Source organism: Carassius auratus, chromosome 25 (genome assembly GCF_003368295.1).
Source record: "Carassius auratus strain Wakin chromosome 25, ASM336829v1, whole genome shotgun sequence".
NCBI classification, from domain to species: Eukaryota; Metazoa; Chordata; class Actinopteri; order Cypriniformes; family Cyprinidae; genus Carassius; species Carassius auratus.
The window spans coordinates 7,089,738-7,113,956 of NC_039267.1; the positions used below are offsets into that span (position 1 = coordinate 7,089,738).

At 34.5% G+C, this 24,219-nt stretch overlaps 2 protein-coding genes and 1 pseudogene across 2 annotated transcripts; 1 reads left to right on the forward strand and 2 right to left on the reverse strand.

Moving 5' to 3' along the window:
- Positions 1-3,979: 3,979 nt before the first annotated feature.
- Positions 3,980-5,023, reverse strand: LOC113043869 (monocyte chemotactic protein 1B-like). The gene is made up of 3 exons (XM_026203450.1): positions 4,928-5,023; positions 4,681-4,795; positions 3,980-4,497 (listed from the first exon to the last, which is right to left on the reverse strand). The coding sequence occupies exons 1-3, from the start codon at positions 4,995-4,997 to the stop codon at positions 4,386-4,388; spliced, it is 297 nt and encodes a 98-aa protein (XP_026059235.1). The 5' UTR covers positions 4,998-5,023; the 3' UTR covers positions 3,980-4,385.
- Positions 5,024-10,780: 5,757 nt separating this feature from the next.
- Positions 10,781-11,915, reverse strand: LOC113043870 (monocyte chemotactic protein 1B-like). The gene is made up of 3 exons (XM_026203451.1): positions 11,820-11,915; positions 11,569-11,683; positions 10,781-11,343 (listed from the first exon to the last, which is right to left on the reverse strand). Exons 1-3 carry the CDS (start codon positions 11,887-11,889, stop codon positions 11,232-11,234), a joined length of 297 nt encoding a protein of 98 aa, XP_026059236.1. The 5' UTR covers positions 11,890-11,915; the 3' UTR covers positions 10,781-11,231.
- Positions 11,916-22,625: 10,710 nt separating this feature from the next.
- Positions 22,626-24,219, forward strand: part of LOC113042820 (sorting nexin-1-like) — a 10,798-nt pseudogene continuing 9,204 nt past the window's right edge.

Genomic DNA, 24,219 nt, shown 5'->3' on the forward strand with positions numbered 1-24,219 from the left:
TGTCTTTTTAAAATGACATGTAAAGTCTAACTTAAATCATATCGGTCCATTTTCTTTTTACAGTAGAGGTTTAGATCTGACAGTGGACTGTGATGCTCTGAAGTACTATTAGAGATACAGTGGGTGGCCAACCAAAATGTGCTTTCTCCCACCGCGAGTACCACCGCGATGCATCTGTAAAGTGCATTTACAGCTTTTGACGTTGAGTGGCGCTTTAACCACAAGTTATCAAACAAGCGCATCAAAGCACATTTTCACAAATAGTTGATACATTACATTTGACGGCTGCAGTCAGGAAAATGAAAGAAAAACACTGTAGTTAAAATATTTGATATTAACAGATGACAGTTTATAACTTATGAAATTATGTGCATTTCTTACATTGAATTCAAGCAGGATAAATGTCAAGCTTATGAGCCTGTGCTTGTATTTTCTCTAAGCTACACAGTATTAAACCATATTTTAGATTTGACACATTTGATAGGTGTGCAGTATTATTTCTATAATATGAATTATGTTTTATATTATTCTAAAGAAATTGTGGTTTACGTTGCATCGTAGCATTAAAAGTGGTAGCCTATTTTAGTGAGCTATAGCTACATGGATTAATATGCAAAATGTCAATAGTAGTATGGATTTAGTGGATTTAGTGTGCTGAGCTGTTGACATTTTTAAACCTGGGACATTCTCGTACACTTGCTTTCTGTTGTGTGGATGTTTTCTTAAGTCCCAAGACCTCACATGTTAGTATGTCAGGCCTTGAAGCTCAGCATATTTGTATTTTTTATTGATTTATTTATTAGATTTTTTTTTCATTACCCATTATCAAAGTGTCCTTTAATATTGGCTTTTTAATAAAAAGTATAATACATCTCATGAATGCAATTTTTTTTTGTTTTTTTTTGTTTTTTTTTGAAAATCACAAATATTGGTATCTATCAGACACATCTACAAGTCTTTCTGAGGTCTGAAGTCAAGTCTTAAATCTTTAAGTCGAGGCTGAATGCTTCATTAATTGTTGCAAATAAATTTTCATCCTGAAAATTCCTATTTACAAGGTTGCATTTTAAAGACGATATGTTCCGGGGTTATTACTAGGATTCTAGTTCAACTTGTCTTCATCTACTCTTACACATGGGCACAATTCAAGATGCAAAAATACATAAATACATGTACAATTAATAATTTTAGTAGGGCTGTTCATATTCAAAACCATCTGTTACACCATTAGATGCTATTTATTTAATTCATTATCTAATTAATCACAAATCCATCACAATAATCAGTTTTAGATGAGAATATGCCCCCCAAAATATAATTTAAAATATAAGAAAAAAATTGTGATTTTAAGTTAATTTTTTTATTTATTTATTATTTATTTATTTATTATTCAGAGTAAAGCATTGTGTCTGGAAATGTACTGTAATATCAATACAAATTATTTAGTACGTATTATCTAACAACTTTTTCAAACATTTTTCTAACATTTTCACATATTTATGTGTGTAGCCTACTTTCATCAGTAGGTGTCAGTAATGGACTGCAGGACAGTGTTAGGTATAGGGCTAACTAATCTTACATATGTAACCAAAGCTATTTTAAGAGGGAAACGTGCTGCTGGAAACATGTTTGCATTCATGCATTTGGTGAATTTAGTATTTAAACAATTCAAGAATAAAAATTCACCAACAGATGTCAATGAGTTTTAGAACCAAGTAAGGCAGTGTTTTTGTTGTTGTTTTGTAAGAACTGCTCCTGGGATTTTACCATGAAGCTAGATTCGATTAAGTCTGGCTTCAATGATTGTTCAAAGTCATTGTATGATTTATATAATTAGTGATTCATATTATTATTATTATTATTATTATTATCATCATTTATCTTTTACAAACAAGCAATTTTAGTTTAACAGTTATTGTAAATCGTTTATTTTAAATAAATATGAATGTATACAGATCATGTTATATAAATAAGCTGTAGTATTGAGTTTAAAAAATAAAAAATCTGACCTTACATGTTCAAGTCTCTATCACTATATATTTTCAAATGTATGAACTAAGTTAACAAGTTTCACTTGTGACTTCACTGATAGAGCAAGATTATTATTATTATTATTTTTTTTTTTCTGTTTAAATTTGTCATATTCTTCAGTCTCTTAACCTTTAGCAAAACCTTTAACCTTTAGTTTTGAAGCTCTCTGGGTCTCTCACGAGAGGTTAATCAAACTTGATTTTTGTTGCAAGGCTTGTGATTGGCTGTTCGCCAGTGATGTCACACATGCATGTGAAGTTCTCCACAAACTCAGGATCAAAGCCTGAGTTGACAAAGAAAGCTGATGAACAGCATCATGGTACCAACAGAGCCGGATTGGAAAGGTTTGATTTTGTCAACTCAAAACTAATCCTGTAACTCTGAATTTGTTCAGCTACCATCATGGTACAGGCCCCTGGACTCAGAGAGGTCTAAGAGTGTGCTGCAGATAGAAACTAACATGTTTCTCACCATCACACTTCTGAAAACCACATGCAACAGACACATAAATCTTGCTTCCTTTTTTCCACCCAAAGCTGAAATCCACTCTTAATATGAAGGTTTTCTGTTTGCATACAAACTGTAGCCAAAGCTGATATCCACAACTGTTTAACACTTTAAGCATTTTATAATGGTCAACGCTCAAGTCAGTGTTGTGTTAGACCAACTACAGTTTTATATCAAACTAAACTTTGTAAAAATTATGAAAATATGCATTACAAATAAATTTAAGAAGCTTGAATTAATTTAAATAATTAATTTTCTCCCTACCATAAAATACATTCAGTAACATTAGAATGTAGGATACAAATACATAAAGGCTATAATAATCTAAAAATATAAATAGACTGTTGTAGATACATTCATATGGTGATACAAGAATGTTATTAGAACAGGCTTAAGCTCTAAAGGGTCCTTGGTCTGAAAAAGGTTGAAAGCCCTTGTTTTAGGCCAACTGATCATCCCTCAAAATCCATCAGACCCAGATACCTCCGTAGTTTCTCAGAAACTAATCCTGAATCCCAATCCCACAACCTCTACACGGTCAAATCCCACAGATACAGTAGATACTGTATGTACATACAGTATCTGGAGCTCAAATGGACAGTGTCACTTCCTGTTACCAACATGACGTGTATTTGTGGTCGGAAAACTGTGTTCTGTTTAAAGATTACACCTTCTCAAGTTCAACAGTAGACTACACATGACCACAAACCTATGTGATTAAAAACACCACACTGTACAGTACGTCAGACGCATAAGATCATACACTCTTCCCAAACTTTCCATCTGGTTTACACAGCAATTTCAATACCCCCAAAGAACTGTGTTATTAATGATGTACAGTCTGGGGAAAATCTTGGGCTAGTGACAAGTTGTTTTTCTGATTATTAGACCAAAGTAAACAATGCTTGCAGTGATCAATCTACTTTTTATCTTCGTATGATTTATATATATTCTTTTGCTCTAGTATAGCCAATCTATAACTTCTGGCAGATATAACTATGTCCAGTCTTTGTACGCTACCCAGATTAACCGTATGTTTACCTGTCAAGCGGAATCACATTTTGTTGTTTATTTTTTAGCATGTTAAAGCGAAAAGATCTGTCCAGTGATGAAAATCTTACATTTTCACTCACTCTTGCTTCTTTTTGTCTCATTGCTTTTGGTCTTTTTTATTTTATTCAGCCTTTATGATGGTTAAAATGTCATTGATGATCAACTATTACATTTATTTCCGCTTACCGGCTTTTCATATAAATGCACTTATATATTGACATGCATAAAGTGACAATATTTCCACAGATAAAGTTTAAGCAGGATGCACGGTCAGCTTGATGTATGCAAATATACAAATGTTAACGGTTTTCAAATGTACATAAATCTTGAAACCTGAGCACCTCTGTAAGTGTGAACAGTGTGAATAATGCGAAATACAACAAAAAGTGTCTTTATCCAAAAGTGTCTTTATTGTGAGGAGGTTACATTAGCAAACACTTACATAAACAGATCATTATCATAATTAAGTTGTCTTAAACGACAAGTAGGAAAAAAAGTTCTATAAACTAGTTTCTTCAAGCCATAGGCTGATAATCTGCAATACTTTATCTTTCATTGAAAAACACTATTTTAAAAAATACATTAGTAAGACACATAACAAATAAACAATTTAAACAACATACATTCTGGACTGTTTAACCCTTTAGCTTCAGTATACTGATCCGTTAGAGACAATGCATTTGTCGGTGAGTACAAAAATCATTTTTTTCTTTTTTTTTCAGTTTTGCTCGGACTCCACACTTGTCCAGTGCTTCCAAAATGGTTCAGAAGTTGGAGGACGCAGGTCAACATGATTACAAGGTCCCTTGGCTTCCGACGTTCCTGCTGTCAATGATCTTGATGTTCTCCTTTACCCATGAGTCAGTGGGGTTGGCACACACGTAATGACCCTTCACAGTCTTGAACCTGTGTTCAGAGAAATTCAATACCATCAGACACAAAGGAATTGCTCTGCTGGTCAAATTAGTTCCAACCAGTTTAAACATAATTATTATTATTATGAATATAACAAATGCAAAGTTTTAAATATATATAAAAACAATATTTAACTACTGTACTTTTTCAGAGATATTTTGTTGTGACACTTACAGCACGGCTTCATTGGTGCACTGCTGGCTTGTCATGCTGTACTCAACCACTCTTTTGATTGGCACAGGACGGGTTGAAAAGGTAAAACAGCACTTTTGTGGTCCAATACGTAAACCTAGATTAAAGAATATAGAGACAAGTTTTTTTGTTAAAACAGAATACAACTAGACTGTACATTGCACAGATTTTAAATGTTTTAAACTGCTTGTTTTTCAATATGTTAATTTATCTTTCTCCTCCATCTTACCTTCACTGAGGCTAACTGCGCACAGAAGCACCACCACTGCGGTGAAAATGACGAAGCGAGAAGCAGACATGTTGGTCGGTGTGTTGTATTAGATTGGCTGGGTGTCCAGAAAGTCTGTTAGAGGTAAAGCACTCAGGCTGGACTTGTTGCTGTGTGGCTCATTGTCCACAGAGGCAGATTTTATAGAGACTCTTCTTTGAGGGAATATCCCTTTACGGGTGGATTTTGAGGAGGGGGATTTTGGGTTGAATTCACCCACACAGAAAGAAAGTCCAGCCGTATCTGCTGTCATTCCACACGTGCTTCTGACCTTCACAAGTCATATTTAGGCAAAGGCTGTTTGAGGGAGAGCCCTAACAGCAAAACTTTCACTTCCTCTTTCACTACAGTGGCCAAAAAACAAAACAACACTGAAGTACTGAACAAAGTGTGCCATTATACTAGACAGAAATTAGATGCATTAGACTCACATTCATGCCATTCCAAATACAAAAGTGTCATCAAAAGTGTCAAGAATTTTGATGAATGTATCTGGTATTACAGAGGGGACACAGTTTTGTCAGTTTTACTAAATATTGAATGTAGAAAAACATATAAGAACATGAAAATAGTTTGGTCACATATACAAATTAAGCTGGAAGGTCAGACTGTTCATTTTTAGGAGAACTACACCCTCCCAGTCAGATTTTAAAATATAAGTAAATTATGCATTAAATTATTCCTCCTCTTCACAATAAAAACAACAATAATAGCTTAATAAAATTATATTTTATTAAAGCTAGAATAAATACTTTAATATAAAATGTGACTGAATGTACATATATGTAACTTGTAATAATAATTAGTAAGGGTAAAGTTTTTGGCCTGTCTCTCACTATGAGTTTTCTTTTACAGCAGGATTTTAAATTAGCAAAATTATATAAAAATCACATTTGCATATTATGCTACATATATCTCATTGTTAAACATTGCTTTTTTGGCATAAGTATGCTTTTTTTTCTATAAAATATAAATCACTGTGTTGGTGTGCCCTGATTTCGTTAATGTTTAAAAAATATTGATTAAACTTTTTTTCCCCTCTAAGTGGAAAAGGCACGATTTCATGAAATGACCCATGTAATAGAGTTTTTTTTTTTTTTTTTTACCACATTATTATAATTTTATCAATGATATTTTGGTAAAAACAACTAAACCAAACACATAAATTATTCTGTAAATAAATTGTTTTATATAGAAAATAACACAAGGATTAAAATTACAATATGAAAAGCACAGTTCAAAAATAGAAAGAGTGTTGCTTTTTTTAGACGGTTGTTCTTTTGTCCACTTCATCAACATGATCGTTCACCCAGGGGCTCTCTGGATCTACACAGAACTCTCTCCCTGATTTTGTTTTAAACTTGAGAGGAAAGACACAAAAATAAGTTTTAGGTCAAAGTTATTTTAATGCAGTGTCTCATACAGGAACCGCAAACACACCAGTCTTCTCATTCTTCAAGATGTTTCTTATATATATATGTATATATATATATATATATATATATATATATATATATATATATATATATATATATATATATATAGATATATATATATATATATATATATATATATATATATATATATATATATATATAGATATATATATATATATATATATATATATATATATATATATATATATATATATATATATATATGTATATATATAGATATATATATAGATATAGATATAGATATATATATATATATATATATATATATATATAGATATAGATATAGATATAGATATAGATATAGATATATATCTATATATAGATATAGATATATATATATATATATATATATATATAGATATATATAGATATATATATAGATATAGATATATATATAGATATAGATATAGATATAGATATAGATATAGATATATATATATATCTATATATAGATATAGATATATAGATAGATCGACTTAGCTGTCTTAAAATTAAATGTTAGATAAACTGAAAGATTACATTGTTTGTGACACTTCAGAATCACTGATAGTAGCTGAAGTATCACAAATCAAAAGAAATAAATTCATGAATCTTTTTGTTCATGCAATTTTTATTTATTTATTTTCAAGAAAATCACAAATATTGATATCAGACACATCTACAAGTCTTTCATCTGAAGTCTGAGTCAAGTCTTTAAATCTTTAAGTCGAGGCTGAATGCTTCATTAACTGTTTCAAATAAATTCTCATCCTTAAAAATCCTATTTACAAGGTTTTATTTTAAAGACAAGATATGTTCCAGAGATATTACTAGGATTCTAGTTCAACTTGTCTTTCACTACCTTTATACAGTACATAGATGAACATAGAAAAACATGATTACATGTACAAGTATTAATTTAAGGAGTCCTGTTTATATTCAAAGTTATCTGTAACACCATGATGTAGCCATTAGATGCTAATCTAATTTGAGATCTAATTAATCACAAATCAAGAGCATAATTTAGACAAGCATTTTCACATAATATTTTGTGTAGTCTACTTTCATCAGTACAGTAGGTGTCAGTAATGGACTGCAGGAGAGTGTTAGGTAAAGGGTTAAAACACTCTTAAAAATAAAGGTGTTTCACTATGCCATAGAAGAACCTTTTTGTATAAATGGATTGTCTAAACGCAAAGAACCTTTAACATCTGAAGAACCTTTCTGTTTCACAAAAGGTTCTTCGTGGTGAAAGAAGGATTCTCCAGATCATATAAAGGTAAGGAAGAGATGGTTCTAAAAGAAACTTTGACTGAACTGTTCTTTGTGGAACCGAAAATGGTTATTCTATAGCATCACCTTGAAGAGCCTTTAGAAGCACCTTTATTTTTAAGAATGTATGTGATCATTACTGTGTGTGTGTTATATATATATATGTATATATATATATATATATATATATATATATATATATATATATATATATATATATATATATATATATATATATATGTTAAGATGGAAACGTGTTTATGAAACTACATTAGCATTTATTTAATTTAGTACTTAGAAATTACATAAATAAAAATCCACCACCAGAGGTCAGTCGAGAAGAACAGAAACGTTTTAGAACCAAACTTTAAATATGTATGTATATATATATATATATATATATATATATATATATATATATATATATATATATATAGTTTTCTCCTTACCATAAAATGCATTCAGTACAAATACATATAGGCTACAGTAATGTAGAAAATATATTTAGGTGTAAGGAGAATGTATGTGTGTGAGAGTAGAAATGTATGTATGTGAAAGGAGAATGTAAGTGAGAGTGCCAGAATGAATTATGGCTTGTACGGCCCCCCATAGTAGACTGCTGTAGATACATTATGGTGATACAAGAATGTTATTAGAACAGGCTTAAGCTCTAAAGGGTCCTTGGTCTGAAAAAGGTTGAAAGCCCTTGTTTTAGGCCAACTGATCATCCCTCAAAATCCATCAGACCCAGATACCTCTGTAGTTTCTCAGAAACTAATCCTGAATCCCAATCCCACAACCACTACACGGTCAAATCCCACAGATACAGTAGATACTGTATGTACATACAGTATCTGGAGCTCAAATGGACAGCTTCACTTCCTGTTACCAACATGACGTGTATTTGCGGTCAGAAAAGAGAACTAAACTGTGTTCTGTTTAAAGATTACACCTTCTCAAGTTCATCAGTAGACTACACATGACCACAAACCTATGTGATTAAAAACACCACACTGTACAGTACGTCAGACGCATAAGATCATACACTCTTCCCAAACTTTCCATCTGGTTTACACAGCAATTTCAATACCCCCAAAGAACTGTGTTATTAATGATGTACAGTCTGGGGGATATCTTGGGCTAGTGACAAAGTTATTTTTCTAATTATTAGACCAAAGTAAACAATGCTTGCCTCGTTACTCAGTGATGAAACACTTCAGTTTTCACTCACTCTCATCTTGCTTCTTTTTTATTTTATTCAGCCTTTATGATGGTTAAAATGTCATTGATGATAAACTATCATATTTTTCATCTTTCCGTTTACCGGCTTTTCATATAAAAGCGCTAATTTATTGACATGCATAATGCACCCCAAAAAGCCTTTTGATTGGCTAATCTGACAGTGAGCTGCATCTTCTTTTTTGTACAGTTTACAGAGGCTAGAGCTGTGTCCGAAACTGCTCCCTTTCACCTATAAAGTGCACTATATAGGGTGCCTGCAATTTTGTAGTGCGGTTCAAAATCTGAGTGAATGAGTTCATACCTTGCAAGTGTACAATTTTCTTTGAGTGTACAGCCCATAGATATGTAGGGATTCCTCATTCGACTGCTCCAAGCACATCTTGCAATGGTCAACTTGACGTCATTCACCATATGGTCAAAGAATAATCAAAAATGCCACAATCCTGGTTGTAAAAACTGTCAGGATTTAAAATCCCTAAGAAACGTTTCACAGATAAGAATGTGTTGGTTTGTGTTTTTAACTGGTATTAACTCAATAATACAGGTTTTTAAACGAGAATACATTTTAAAATGCAGTTTTAGCTAACGGCTTTATCTTGTTGTATTGTGTTAGTTTAGCAAAACATCTGACGTCCGCTGAAGACAGACTAGTTGCAGTGGGAACTTGCTCTTGAGTATTCACGGATATTCCAATATGGCGGATGGATAACGTATAGCGGCCCATCTATGGTACAACAGATGTACACTCGCTGAAGCACTATTTCCCACTATTTTTTGAATATAAAATAGTTTAAAGGTCCCGTTCTATGTGATCCCATGTTTTAAACTTTAGTTAGTGTGTAATGTTGTTGTCATACTATCTGTAAAATTCTAAAGCTCAAGGTTCAATGCCAAGCGAGATATTTATAAACGCTATTATTTTCATCTCGGAGTCCAATCACCTTTATTTGGCCTTCACAGGGACGCTGTACTTGGAGATTAATGGTTGCAATTTATGTTTAACTCAGTTCCCAAAAATTATAATCCACATGTAAAACTATGTACTGCACATTTTGCTGAGGACAGCGAGCTTCCTCAGTCTCAATCAGTTTAATGCCGGATTCGCACCAAGATTATTCCTGAAAGATGGAGCAGTTCCCTCTTTGTCCGGAGAAGGAGTTGTTTATGGACCACAACCAGTAAGTGTATTTTATTATTTAAGTTGGTGTGTTTAACAGTTTCTGTAACTTATTACACAAAGGGGCAACGCTGTTTAGCTTTGTTAACTAGTGCAAAAAAATCAAATGCGAATTTCATGTGCATCTCGTCAAAAACGCTCCTGTGATTATAAGTACATCTCCAGCACATGCTCCTGCCCACATGCTTCTCAAAAACTAGTCCAATCACGTTTGCAGGAGGGCCGGCTGCTCTCAGCTGCTGTCGAATCACAACACAGGAACCGCTGGCACAATCACAACTCGTCACGTATTTCTGAAGGAGGGACTTTATAGAACAAGGAAGTTAGAAGCCCGTTTTTATGACAGTGATAACAGCTGTGTACAGATGTTTACAGACAGTGTATGCAGATAGGTGAATCATGTGAAAAATACTGTTTTTTTACGTGTGAAACATGAACACATATTATATTGCACACTGTAAACACAATCAAAGCTTCAAAAAAGCACGAAAAACGGGACCTTTAATATATAACAACCATGGGACACCTGTGACAATATTTCCACAGATAAAGTTTAAGCAGGATGCACGGTCAGCTTGTTGTATGCAAATATACAAATGTTAACGGTTTTCAAATGTACATAAATCTTGAAACCTGAGCACCTCTGTAAGTGTGAACAGTGTGAATAATGCGAAATACAACAAAAAGTGTCTTTATCCAAAAGTGTCTTTATTGTGAGGAGGTTACATTAGCAAACACTTACATAAACAGATCACTATCATAATTAGGTTGTCTTAAACTACACGTCAAAAAAATATTCCGATTAATTTATTGTTCTTATATAAACTAGATTCTTTGAGCTATAGGCTGATAATCTGCAATACTTTATCTTTCAGTGCAAAACACTCTTTTTAGAAATACATTACTGAGACAAATGACATAAGTCAAATAGATAAACAACTTAAACAACATACATTCTGGACTGTTTAACCCTTTAGCTTCAGTATACTGATCAGTTAGAGACAATGCATTTGTCGGTGAGTAAAATAATTGCATTCTTTTTTCTTTTCTTTTTTTTTTTCTTCAGTTTTGCTCAGACTCCACACTTGTCCAGTGCTTCCAAAATGGTTCAGAAGTTGGAGGACGCAGGTCAACATGATTACAAGGTCCCTTGGCTTCCGACGTTCCTGCTGTCAATGATCTTGATGTTCTCCTTTACCCATGAGTCAGTGGGGTTGGCACACACGTAATGACCCTTCACAGTCTTGAACCTGTGTTCAGAGAAATTCAATACCATCAGACACAAAGGAATTGCTCTGCTGGTCAAATTAGTTCCAACCAGTTTAAACATAATTATTATTATTATGAATATAACAAATGCAAGGTTATTAAAAATATAAAATATATAAAATTTATAAAAAAAATTGTTTTAATAATAATAATAAGAAGAATAACACTACTGTAAATTTTCAGAGATATATTGTTGTGACACTTACAGAACGGCTTCATTGGTGCACTGCTGGCTTGTCATGCTGTACTCAACCACTCTTTTGATTGGCACAGGACGGGTTGAAAAGGTAAAACAGCACCTTTGTGGTCCAATACGTAAACCTAGATTAAAGAATATAGAGACAAGTTTTTTGTTAAAACAGAATACAACTAGATTGTACATTGCACAGATTTTTAAAAAAATGTTTTAAACTGCTTGTTTTTCAATATGTTAATTTATCTTTCTCCTCCATCTTACCTTCACTGAGGCTAACTGCGCACAGAAGCACCACCACTGCGGTGAAAATGACGAAGCGAGAAGCAGACATGTTGGTCGGTGTGTTGTATTAGATTGGCTGGGTGTCCAGAAAGTCTGTTAGAGGTAAAGCACTCAGGCTGGACTTGTTGCTGTGTGGCTCATTGTCCACGGAGGCAGACTTTATAGAGACTCTTCTTTGAGGGAATATCCCTTTACGGGTGGATTTTGAGGAGGGAGATTTTGGGTTGAATTCAACCCACACAGAAAGAAAGTCCAGCCGTATCTGCTGTCATCCCACACGTTCTTCTGACCTTCACAAGTCATATTTAGGCAAAGGCTGTTTGAGGGACAGTCCTAACAGCAAAGCTTTCAATTCCTCTTTCACTACAGTGGCCAAAAAAAACAAAACAACACTGAAGTACTGAAAAAAATTATACTAGATGGAAATTAGATGCATTAGACTCACATTCCAAACACAAAAGCATCATCAAAAGTATCATGAATTTTGATGAATATATTTGGAGGATCTCAACAGGGTCTACTGTACCGACACTCTGGAGCAGTTTAAGCAAGCCAACACTAACCGGGGCCTTACAGTGCCATTTCCCGTTTGAGGTGAGAACACAGGAGGATACCAGCTCTACACGAAAGCTATAGAACCTAGCTAATGTGTTAGGGGTTGCCCTAACAAATATCTGTCAGCAAGATGCCACAAGCCAGCGCCCAGGAGGATGCAACACTCCTAGTTGAGTGAGATTGCAACCTGAACGGGCAAGGCACACCATGTGCCTGATAAGCATCCAAATGCCATCCCCTGCTTAGAGAAAGCATTCCCCTTCTGCCAGCCTCTTTAACAGACAAAGACCTGGTCTGTGGTCCTGAAGCTTTGTATCCGGTCTACGTAGCATCTCAATGTTTGGATGGCACAGAGCAAAGTCAGGGCTTTAGTCACGCCAACACGAACTGTCGACTGAAAATGGATGCAGGTACCCTACCCTGTTGATGGAGGCCAGTGCAAGCAGGAGCAGAGTTTTCAATGAAAGAAACTTTAGCTCAGCTGAATGCAAAGGTTCGAATGGGCCCTGCTGTAGTGACTTTAGCACTAGAGTCAGGTCCTGAGAGGGTATAGAGGGGGGCCGGTAACGATTGAACCTCCTGATCCCTCTAAGGAACCTGATGATGAGGTCATGCTTACCCAAAGACTTCCCATTCACCGGGTCATGGTATGCAGCAATAGTGGTAACCTGGACTTTGATGGTGGAGGGAGACAGCCTTCGCTCCAACCCTTGCTGCAAAAAGGAAAGCACGACCACAATAGGGCATCTTCGGGGGTCTTCTCGGGAAAAAAATACATCACTTGATGAACGGGTTCCACTTCAAGGCGTAAGCATGTCTCATAGACGGTGCTCTTGCTGAAGTGATGGTGTTCACTACCTCCTGAGGTAGGTCACCTAGAACCTCAGCGTCCCATCCAGGGACCAGACATGGAGTTTCCAAAGGTCTGGATGCAGATGCCAAACAGTGCCCTGTCTCTGAGTCAGTAGATCCTTCCTCATAGGAATTGGCCAAAGAGGGGCTGTCATGAGGAGCTCTAGTTCGGGGAACTGAATAAGAGTGGGCCAATATAACGCCACTAGCAAGATTGCTCCTCTTCCTCCCAGACTTTGCACAGTGTCTGCGCGAGAAGACTCACTGGGGGAAATGCATGTCAGAACAGCTGGCAGTGAGAGGTCTCTGTAGAAGCAAACAGGTCTACCTGAGCGGCTCTGAACAATCTCCAAATCAGATGGACCATCAGAGGATGGAGTCGCCATTCTCCCAGGATCATTGCTCAAGACAGCTCGTCAGCTGTACAGTTGAGCAGGCCTGGAACCTTCCGATTCCAAAGGAGGAGTTGGGACTACAGGGACAACGGGAGCGCAGACTACATTTTTGGTAGGTGTATGCCACGGTCGCTGTGTTGTCTGTTCGGACAACATAATAAAATGATATTTTATTATTGTTATAATAAATACATTTTATAGAAATTGTGATTGAATGTATATAAGGTAATGAAAAGGAAGAAGAAATTAACCAAATATTATAAACATATACAGATGAAGTCAAAAGTTGACAGAATCTACAAATTGTTAATTATTTTACCAAAATAAGAGGGTTCATATGAAATGCATGTTATTGTTTATTTTTTACTGACCTGAATTAGATATTTTTTTACTTCAACTTTATTATTGTATTTTGTTACTAATAGAATGAAAGAATGAGCTATATATAGACATTGTGATGCCTAGAATAATAATAATAATAATAATAATAACAACAACAACAACCATATATTTTATTGATAGAATAAATACCTTTTATATTTAAAATGTGATTTCATGCATATGTATCTTTGACATTAGCATCTCATTGTGATTCTGAATGAAAAAATTGTCTAATTAGCATAAACCTAAGTGTTAAAAGTTATTGCCTTTATAAACATCCTTAAAGACACGCTGGCACCACATTTAGAAGGCAAAAATGTCCCATCAAGTATCACATCCTCTTTCGAAAGAGATATGAATGCATGACAAATGTAATCGGTAACATTAATAGTGTGAACTTCTGACATTTTCGTTTTTAGACACACATGGCCAGTTTCACTTAAGATTCAAATGCCCCTTCCTCAGCTAGAAAACACTATTTTTTTGGCTGACAATTAAAAGAAACCAAATCTCTCACACACCTGTTGGACATTGAATGGACGGAGATGAGTTTAACGTCCTCTGACTCATACGCATTTACATTGTATCATAACGAAACAGTTTTTCAGCAGACACACTTCAGCAACTTTGTGTGTGCATGTCATGAAGCTCGTTTCAAAACCACATATGAAGCACATCAAATATACAATTTATATATAGATGCTGGTCATATAATTAGAATATCATCAAATGATTTCACTAATTCCATTCAAAAAGTGAAACATGTATATTATATTCATTCTTTACACACATACTGATATATTTCAAAAGTTTATTTCTTTTAATTTTGATGTTTATAACTGACAACTAAGGAAAATCCCAAATTCCTTATCTCAGAAAATTAGAATATTGTGAAAAGGTTCAATATTGAAGACACCTGGTGCCACACTCTATTCAGCTAATTAACTCAAAACACTTGCAAAGCCTTTAAATGGTCTCTCAGTCTAGTTGTGTAGGCTACACAATCATGGGGAAGACTGCTGACTTGACAGTTGTCCAGAAGATGACCATTGACACCTTGCACAAGGAGGGCAAGACACAGAAGGTCATTGCAAGAGAGGCTGGCTGTTCACAGAGCTCTGTGTCCAAGCACATTAATAGAGAGGCAAAGGGAAGGAAAGATGTGGTACAAAAAAGGGTTTAAAGCAATAGCGATTACCGCACCCTGGAGATGATTGTGGAACAAAACCCATTAAAAAATGTGGGAGAGATTCACAAAGAGTGGACTGCAGCTGGAGTCAGTGCTTCAAGAACCACTACAAACAGACGTATGCAAGACATGGGTTTCAGCTGTCGCATTCCTTGTGTCAAGCCACTCTTGAACAACAGACAGCGTCAGAAGCGTCTCGCCTGGGCTAAATACAAATAAAGACTCTGATGAAAGTAAATTTTGCATTTCCTTTGGAAATCAGGGTCCCAGAGTCTGGAGGGAAGAGAAGAGAGAGGCACACAATCCACGTTGCTTGAGGTCCAGTGTTAATTTTCCACATTCAGTGATGGTTTGGGGTGCCATGTCACCTGCTGGTGTTAGTCCACTGTGTTTTCTGAGGTCCAAGGTCAACGCAGCTGTATACCAGAAAGTTTTAGAGCACTTCATGTTTCATGCTGCTGACCAACTTTATGGAGATGCAGATTTCATTTTCCAACAGGACCTGGCACCTGCACACAGTGCCAAAGCTTCCAGTAACTGGTATAAGGACCATGGAATCCCTGTTCTTAATCGGCCAGCAAACTCGCCTGACCTTAACCCCATAGAAAATCTTTGGGTTATTGTGAAGAGGAAGATGTAATATGCCAGACTCAACAATGTAGAAGAGCTGAAGGCCACTATCAGAGCAACCTGGGCTCTCATAACACCTGAGCAGTGCCACAGACTGATCAACTCCATGCCATGCCACATTGGTGCAGTAATTCAGGCAAAAGGATCCCCAACCAATTATTGAGTGCCGTAAATGCTCATACTTTTCATGTTCAGACTTTTCAGTTGGCCAAGATTTCTAAAAATCATTTCTTTGTATTGGTCTTAAGTAATATTCTTATTTTCAGGGATACTGAATTTTGGGATTTGGGTTTTTCCTTAGTTGTCAGTTATAATCATCAAAATTAGAGTAAATGAACATTTGAAATATATCAATCTGTGTGTAATGAATGAATGATATATACAAGTTTAACCTTTTGAATGGAATTAGTGAAATAAATAAACTTTTTGATGATTTTCTAATTAAATGACCAGCACCTGTATATGTCAGTATGTTTGAACCAATTATGTTAAGGTACATTCCTGATGATTCACAGATCAGTTTTGTATTCTCCAGAACTATTCAGCTAATGTGATTTTAAATCATGTCTTATCAAAAGGAAATAACTTAGCATCCATTACTAATTTTATCCGAGCAATTCCCAGTGGACTTTTTTAGATTATGTAACAAAGGTATCCCGTTGTTGTTTTTTGTCAAGCTTCAAAGGAATCCCTTTAATAGCCTATTGGTAATTTGTATTGGAAAATGCAAGGGAATTATCGGAGGGACTTTTTAAAGCTTCTTCGTGTATTGTAGCTGAGACAGCAGTAAAATAGGCTAAATAATAAAAGACATAGAAAATGTTACAATAACTTTCAAAGTGTACTTGTCTTACGTTGCAATGCATTATTATGTAACATTATATTGGTTGTCATTAACACACAAACATATCAATATATTAGAAAGAAGATTTAATTCTGTTTTAATTTCCAGGGGGAAACTAACTTAATTAAAGCATATGATACATGTAAGACTATGCTACATGATATCAGTGACATATTAGATAGAAATTACAGTTTTAACTTCTCTATATTGTAGAAAAAAGTCCTCTCGGTTGGCAAAAAAAAAAAAAAAAAAATCTCTCAAGTCGGGAAGTTCCAGATCCCAAAGATTAGACTATATTGTTCAAGACAATACAGGTGAGATGCCAGCTGTACATCTCCATCGTAACACTGTCATATAATTTTTTTCACAAGTAAGCAGTAATATGGTTATCTTTCAGTCTTCCCCCACTTGACCTCCAACTGTTATCTCCAAACTCATGGCATCTCTTTAATGGTGGAGCCCTGCCAGCTGGTCTGTTTATAAAAGCCCATGTCAAAACACCACATATATTATTTTAATTGTATCACAAAACATGAAAGTTCATTCTCAGTGTGTTTTTCCTGTACCATGAAGAGACTTGCTTTCAGAGTCCTAGAGGTCTAATTAAGGCTTAATAAAGGCCTACAGTTCCCTGATTTTATCTACAGGCTATCCTACAAACATGTACTATTTCTCAAATAAAAATATATCTTGCAGAACCAAGTGCATAAGAGGTGGTCATTTCTAAGGCCTGTTCATGTCAAAATGCATTAACCTGTTTAAACTAGTACTTAAAATATGACAGAGGGGGTTTGACTGAAATGCTGTTTCACTCATCGCCTGTCAATAGCTTTCCTCTTTATGACCAAAATTATTATTATGACCATTTAAACTAAAAGAGTAGCTGAGAAGTTACTGATGCAGTCAAGAAAGAATAACAACATTGGATACATAAACACAAAATCACTAGTTCTTCACAGTTCTACCTCCACAGCTACAGTAACAACTTTGAGTTGCAACAAAGTAAGAAGATACTAAATTCAGGTTATTGCATAGATATTCTCTATCTACATGACCAACTAATGTTACATTGTGGCTGTTTTCATTTCATCAATTTTGCAGAAAAAGATCAACATGCCTAGGCAGACTATTAATTTTAGTTCCTTTAACCGTTTGTATTTTTGGAATTATATCTTGTTTTTTTTAGTACAGGGAGTGCATTATAGTGACTAGAAACTAAAATATTACAATAGCGAAACAGGAAAATGCGAAATGAGATCACTGAGAGAGGAAATGTGCATATCGACAACTCAAGCGCTGCATGCAGTGTTAAAATTGACAAGCTGCTGCATTATCTGTAGCTTTTGAAGAACTAGAGTTAAGGTTGACTGAAATGGAAGCAAGTGCTCCTGTCGTGCACAAGACCAGTACTTTAGTACTGAATGTCATATCAGGTAAACAGTCCTATCAGGAAAACTCGTTCATGAAGATCTATTGGGGCAATTTAATAAGCTGTACATTAGTTGGCATTAATATTGCAGTTTAGCAACCATGACAATTAAGCTGATCCAGTAAGTTTGTTCAGTGAAGGAATCATTTAGATTGGCTCTCTTGATTCTTTTTGAATGATTTATTAAATCAACTGAGTCATATGAGTAAGTTATTGTCGAATTAATCTACACTGATTGCGATGTTTATGTTTTCTTTTTTATTTTGCTGTGTGTGCATTAACTGGTGCATTAATATAGATTTTTATATATACACTGTCATTCAAAGTTTGGGTATTAGATATTTTTATGTTTTTTTTTTTTACTAGTCTCTTATGGTCATCAAGGCCATATTTATTTGATCAAAAATACAATATATACATAAATACAAATATTGGTTTCCTTTTTAATATAGCCTACTTTAAAACATAATTATTTCTGTGACGCAGTGCTGAATTTTCATCAGCCATTACTTTATTATCATCCATTTTTAAACTGTTGTGCTGCTCAGTATTTTTTTGGTTCTTTGATGAATAAAAAGTATAAAAATATTTATTCAAAATAGAAGTCTTAACCATCACGTTTTATCCATTTAACATCCTTGCTGAATATTAATTTATCACAAAAGAAGAGAAGAAGAAGAAGAAGAAGAAGAAGAAAAAGAAGAAGAAGAAGAGGAGAAAGATTTACTGACCCCAAACTTTTGAATAGTGGGTCTAAATTGTAACAACATTTGTATTTTGAATAAACACTGTTCTTTTTAACTTTTTATTTATCAATGAATCCATGAAAAAAAGTACCACAGGTCCCCCAAAAATATGAAGCACAACTGTTTTGAATATAAATCAGCATATTAGAATTATTTCTGAAGGATCATGTGACACTGAGAATAATAATGCTGAAAATTGAGCTTTGTTTCTCAGGAATAAATTGTATTTTAAAGTATATTAGAATAGAAAACTGTTATTTTAAATTTCAATAAAAAATTGCATTCAAATAAATGCAAAAACTTGCTAATCCAAAAGGTTTGAACAGCAGTGTGTGTGTGTGTGTCTGTGTGTGTGTGGGTGTGTACTTGTGTGGCTCAATAAATAAAAGAGCCTAAAAAATGCCAACATAGGTTCACAGCTTAAAACAATTAATTTAGATCATGGAGCCTGTAAGAAAGTAAATGTCGCGGCTAGTATCACATCTTCTTTTGGTCTATAATTAAGATCAGGACAAATGATATCAGTCAGAATAAGAGCTCTTGCTCTGTTCGAACAGCAAACACTTGCAGTGCTACAGTACAAGCCATTTATTCTGCTGCTATGTGTTTAATCATGAAAACCTGGGCTGGATACAACATAAAATGACTGAACATAATAAACATAACTATTTAAAACACATTTTAGAGAGATTTTTTTTACTTTAATTTTAAGAAGAAGAAAATAATAGCCTGTTTGTGGTAATTGAGGGTGAAGTAAATGTATACTTATGTAAATGTATTGATATACTTGAATTCAAATGTGTGAATTTTATAAATGGCTCGTGTTTCTACTGTATGAAACCTGAATAAGTGCATACCCAACCATCCTAAAACCAGTTAGGTGTCTAGTTGTTTACAGGAGATATACGACGGTCTGCTTTTGAAGCATTTGTTACAACAGGTTCTTCCTAAAATGACGTTGCATTCAACACTCATTGGTTCAACCTTGTAATCTGCTTCCTGTGGAATTTTTTCAGAAATACAGAATGAGTAAAATTAAAGCTTTGGACAGTACACAATTATGCGGGATTACTTTTAATTTAAAGTGTTACATTTTGGAAATACACTACCATTACTTAGTAAGATATATATATATATATATATATATATATATATATATATATATATATATATATATATATATATATATATATATATATATATATATATATATATATATATATATATACATATATATATATATTTAAATAAGTTTATATTTTCATTCAGCAAGGATACATTAAATTGATCAAAAATGGCATTAGAGACATTTATAATGTTACAAAATATTTCTATTTTGAATAAATATTTTCTATTCATCAAAGAAACACCATATATATATATATATATATATATATATATATATATATATATATACATACATACATACATATATATAAAAAAATCATATATATTTATATGGTGTGGTAATTCCACTGGGAAAAATGTAAACAAAACTCTTAACATATTTTTAACTAATAATAAAAACACACACTTTGAATCAGAGGGATTTTTTAATAAAAAGCAGAACCAAGATGCATTTAAAAAGAGCTGACACTGAGAAAGCTTTTCCCTTTCCATGTTTCCCCTTGAGAGCCTGACCAGCTGAAAGCTTGAAGCAAGCAGCATTCCTCGAAATTTAAAAGAAAAGAGAAAAAACAACAAAAAGTACATAGTTTCGAAAACAATATATAGAGAACAGTAAGATCTTAAATTTACAGCCATGAGAGTGAGAAATTGTGAAGCTTCATTATTTAACTGCATGCATCTCTACTACATCCCTCCCTGTCTGACCCTTTGACAGTGTCCTTGAAAAATGACGTCAGTTTAGATATGATAGGAAGAGCTTTATTTCAAATTAAATGAACATGGGTTACCAAGAGATAATCTGAATCATAACCTGTGCTCCCTTATAGGCATTAGTACTGGTGGGTCTGGATAGGGTTAATTATTATGGCACACTGACCTGATTGAAGAATGATGTGAAAGATTAAAATTAGTGGCTTGAGGGTGCACTGGGACTAGATCAGTGCTGCGTTTCATCCAAAGTTTGACGTGGGATGTTTCTATCACTGGCTTCCAACCACAAACTTATTCCATTAAACAAATAAAATGATTTGCTGAATAAATACAATAAAATGTACAAATATTTTACGCACTTTTTAATGACTTTTCAGTTCTTTTTTTCTGACCTTGTAGGCTATAGTAAATAAAAATTAAAAAATAAACAAAAACATGAAATCTTTTATTTATTAATATTTATAAAATACTGACAAAACTCATGTAAAATGTGTTTTTTAACTAGACGTTGTCATGAACACTAACTCTTAAGAGTCTGTTCTTTTTAGTGAATCAGCTATGTATATAAGTGAAGCTTTTGAATAAGTTATTTTTTGTCAATCGAAAACAGTCAATTTTTTCAACTTTATATCTCAAAAGAGTCAATTATTCAGGAACCGGACTTCAATGCATGCACTATATGTTTTTGACTGACCAAAAAGTATCTATCGTGTTTGATGCTGATTCACTAACAAGATCCAACTCTTAAGAGTTACTCTCCATGCTCAAAACCTTTCAAACCATTGATGAAAAAATATGTTCTGTTATTATTTTAGTATTTTAGCATGTATTTCCTCATCTACAGAGAATACATATGCAAAAACACATATAATGCCTTTTGGATCTGGTGCTTCAGTTGCATTCCCTAGCGCATTCAAAACTGAACGGAACACAGCATTTAGTTCTAAAGTTGTTTATAGGCATACTGATTGGCCAATTAGTCTGTCAGTCAAAACAGGGCGGAGCTCTACACTACACTGCTGAAACCTATAACACAGCAAAAAGCAGATTAAAGCATCATGGGGAATGTAGTCATTTGTAAAAAGCACATGTCAAATCTACGAATCATATTAATCATAAGAATAATGATAATAATAACAATATTAGCAATAATAACAACTTATAACAAGAGAATTTTAGAGAGTATAAAAGCAATTGTGTTAACACATGAAGAGCGAGCTTCAGTGGGTCTACCTGGGGTAGTTTTTGGGGTACCATTGCCTGATAAGTGTGTAAACATTTGCAGGGGACGACAATCTTGGCTCAAATATGTAAACAGTGTAAATGCGATGCCCTTTACGACATCATTCTCCTGTGATTGAGCCACAGCAATACTGCAAGAAGGAAAAGTGTTAGGGGAGGGGGCTTGTGTGTGAAAAATACCCTGTGTTGATTGCGTCACAGGATTTCACGTCAAACATGCAGGCCATGACAAACATGGCAGTGCACTGAGAAACATGCACCTACCACAGTCTGAGGTTGAATCCCCATTAATTGCTCAGTTTTCCCATAGTTTTGAGCGATGACATCCCCTGCCATACTTCAGGACTTGATATCCCAGCGGTCAACAAAACATGTTCTCAATCATTTAACTTAGTGTTACATGAGGCCATACAATGCAACCTTGATCAGTATTGTATATCAGTATATAAACTCCCTAAAAAGATGGCGCAAGGCCATAGAAACCTTAGAAAGACTTTAGAAAAGAAAGACACTTGCTGAGGTCTTTTGAAGAATGCTGAGGGATAGATCTTGCGGTGGAACTTTAAACACACAGACGTACACATCCTTGTCCCTATTGTGTGACAGGACAACCGGAATAGTCAATGTATGCATTCTTCCATGCAACAGCCTTCATTCGGATATCCGGGTCATGGCACCAGAAAATGGCCTCTGCCCCTTTAAGGGCCCCAGAGAAGCTTCAGAAGTGCAAAGGTGAGTAAATCTTTAATTTTGTTCTTCAGTTCAGATGTAAACACAGAGTCCTGGGGTGGATGGAGAACCAAGGTCCACAAAATCACACACCTTTATGCTGCTTTGAGCTGATTGGTGGTTTTCTCCTTCCCTTCACCCCATCTCTTGTCTGTGTTCTCCATCTATCTCATCCATCGTTTTTTATGACTTACCAACCCTCTCAATCACCCTGCCCTCATCTGTCGGGAAGTTTGACGAATGCCTCCTCCTGCTGTTTTTCCTTTCACTCACTTCTCTCGCTTTGCCTCTCCCCTCTTTCTTCGTGGCATTGATTTTTTTTTTAATTATGGCCGGGTCCTAAGTCTCCTCTTCTCCAGTTGACACAATCAATCTTGCAGCCACTGAGAGGTGGTCAGTCAATCCAGCAAGTTGAGTGATGAAGCTGAACTCCTCTATATCCTTTGAGGGGTGAAATCAAGTTTTTAATAAATATTAAAATAACAGCAAGAAATATATCATATAGAAATGTATAGCTCTGTGAATATGTGAATTAAAACAGATGTGTCAGATACCATTTATCTTTTTCGGAAATATTTCTGTTTTAAATCATAAACGCAAGACAATGGATATCACACAAGAATTATGCCGGTGAACATCTTAATATCATTCAATAAACTATGTAAAAAAGCATGTTCTCTCAGAGACGATGAGAGACGATTCTATTTCAACATATGCCGATAATGGAATTTATTGGCCTATATTTAATTGAAAACAGACCTGTTTTAAAATACCTTTTTTGAAACATTTAGTTTGAGGAGTAAATAGCCTTATCTTCTGTTATCCTCGCAGCACATCAGTTATGCGGTTTTGCAGGGCAAATTCATTAATAATAAAGGTAACTTCATAATAATCATAGCCAAAGAAAAATGTAACTGGAATGTAACAGGCCTACATTAAATGGAAATGCCAAATGCTCCTAATGTTGCCAATAATTGATGTTTTTGACTATCTCTTATCTCTTTGGCTATTGTTGCTATAAGTTCATCATGTTTTGACGCACCCCAAAAAAGGGAGGTTTTTGCAGGGACTTTTGCAGTCCTTGTCATTTGGCCCTTCCCGAACGTTATGCCACTGGGCAGACAGCACAGTGCCTGTTACGTCATTTGGGCTGGCTTGTTGAGAGCAGTGGCACTAAGAAAATCATATTTCACACATTTTAAGCTCTTTTTATTTCCAAATGTAATAGGAATGGTTCAATGAATCGTTCGGTTTGAAATGCGTATATGAGAGTATGTTCAGTAAGATGGACACAAAACATACTGTGTGAAATATTGTATCCCATAATGCATGCACTCAACTTTTCCAGTGTGATAAACAAAGTGAAGATAATACAGCTGCACACTAATAGTCAACCTAATATATAATACAGTACATTTGAATATTTATTTCATATGTTAAAATGCAGAGTTTTAAATTACATTTGAACTTTTTCTTGACAAATCATTTAATTCCAGGGAAGCCACCACTGAATAGAAAATTTTAAAAAGTAATTTCTAGATTTAAACT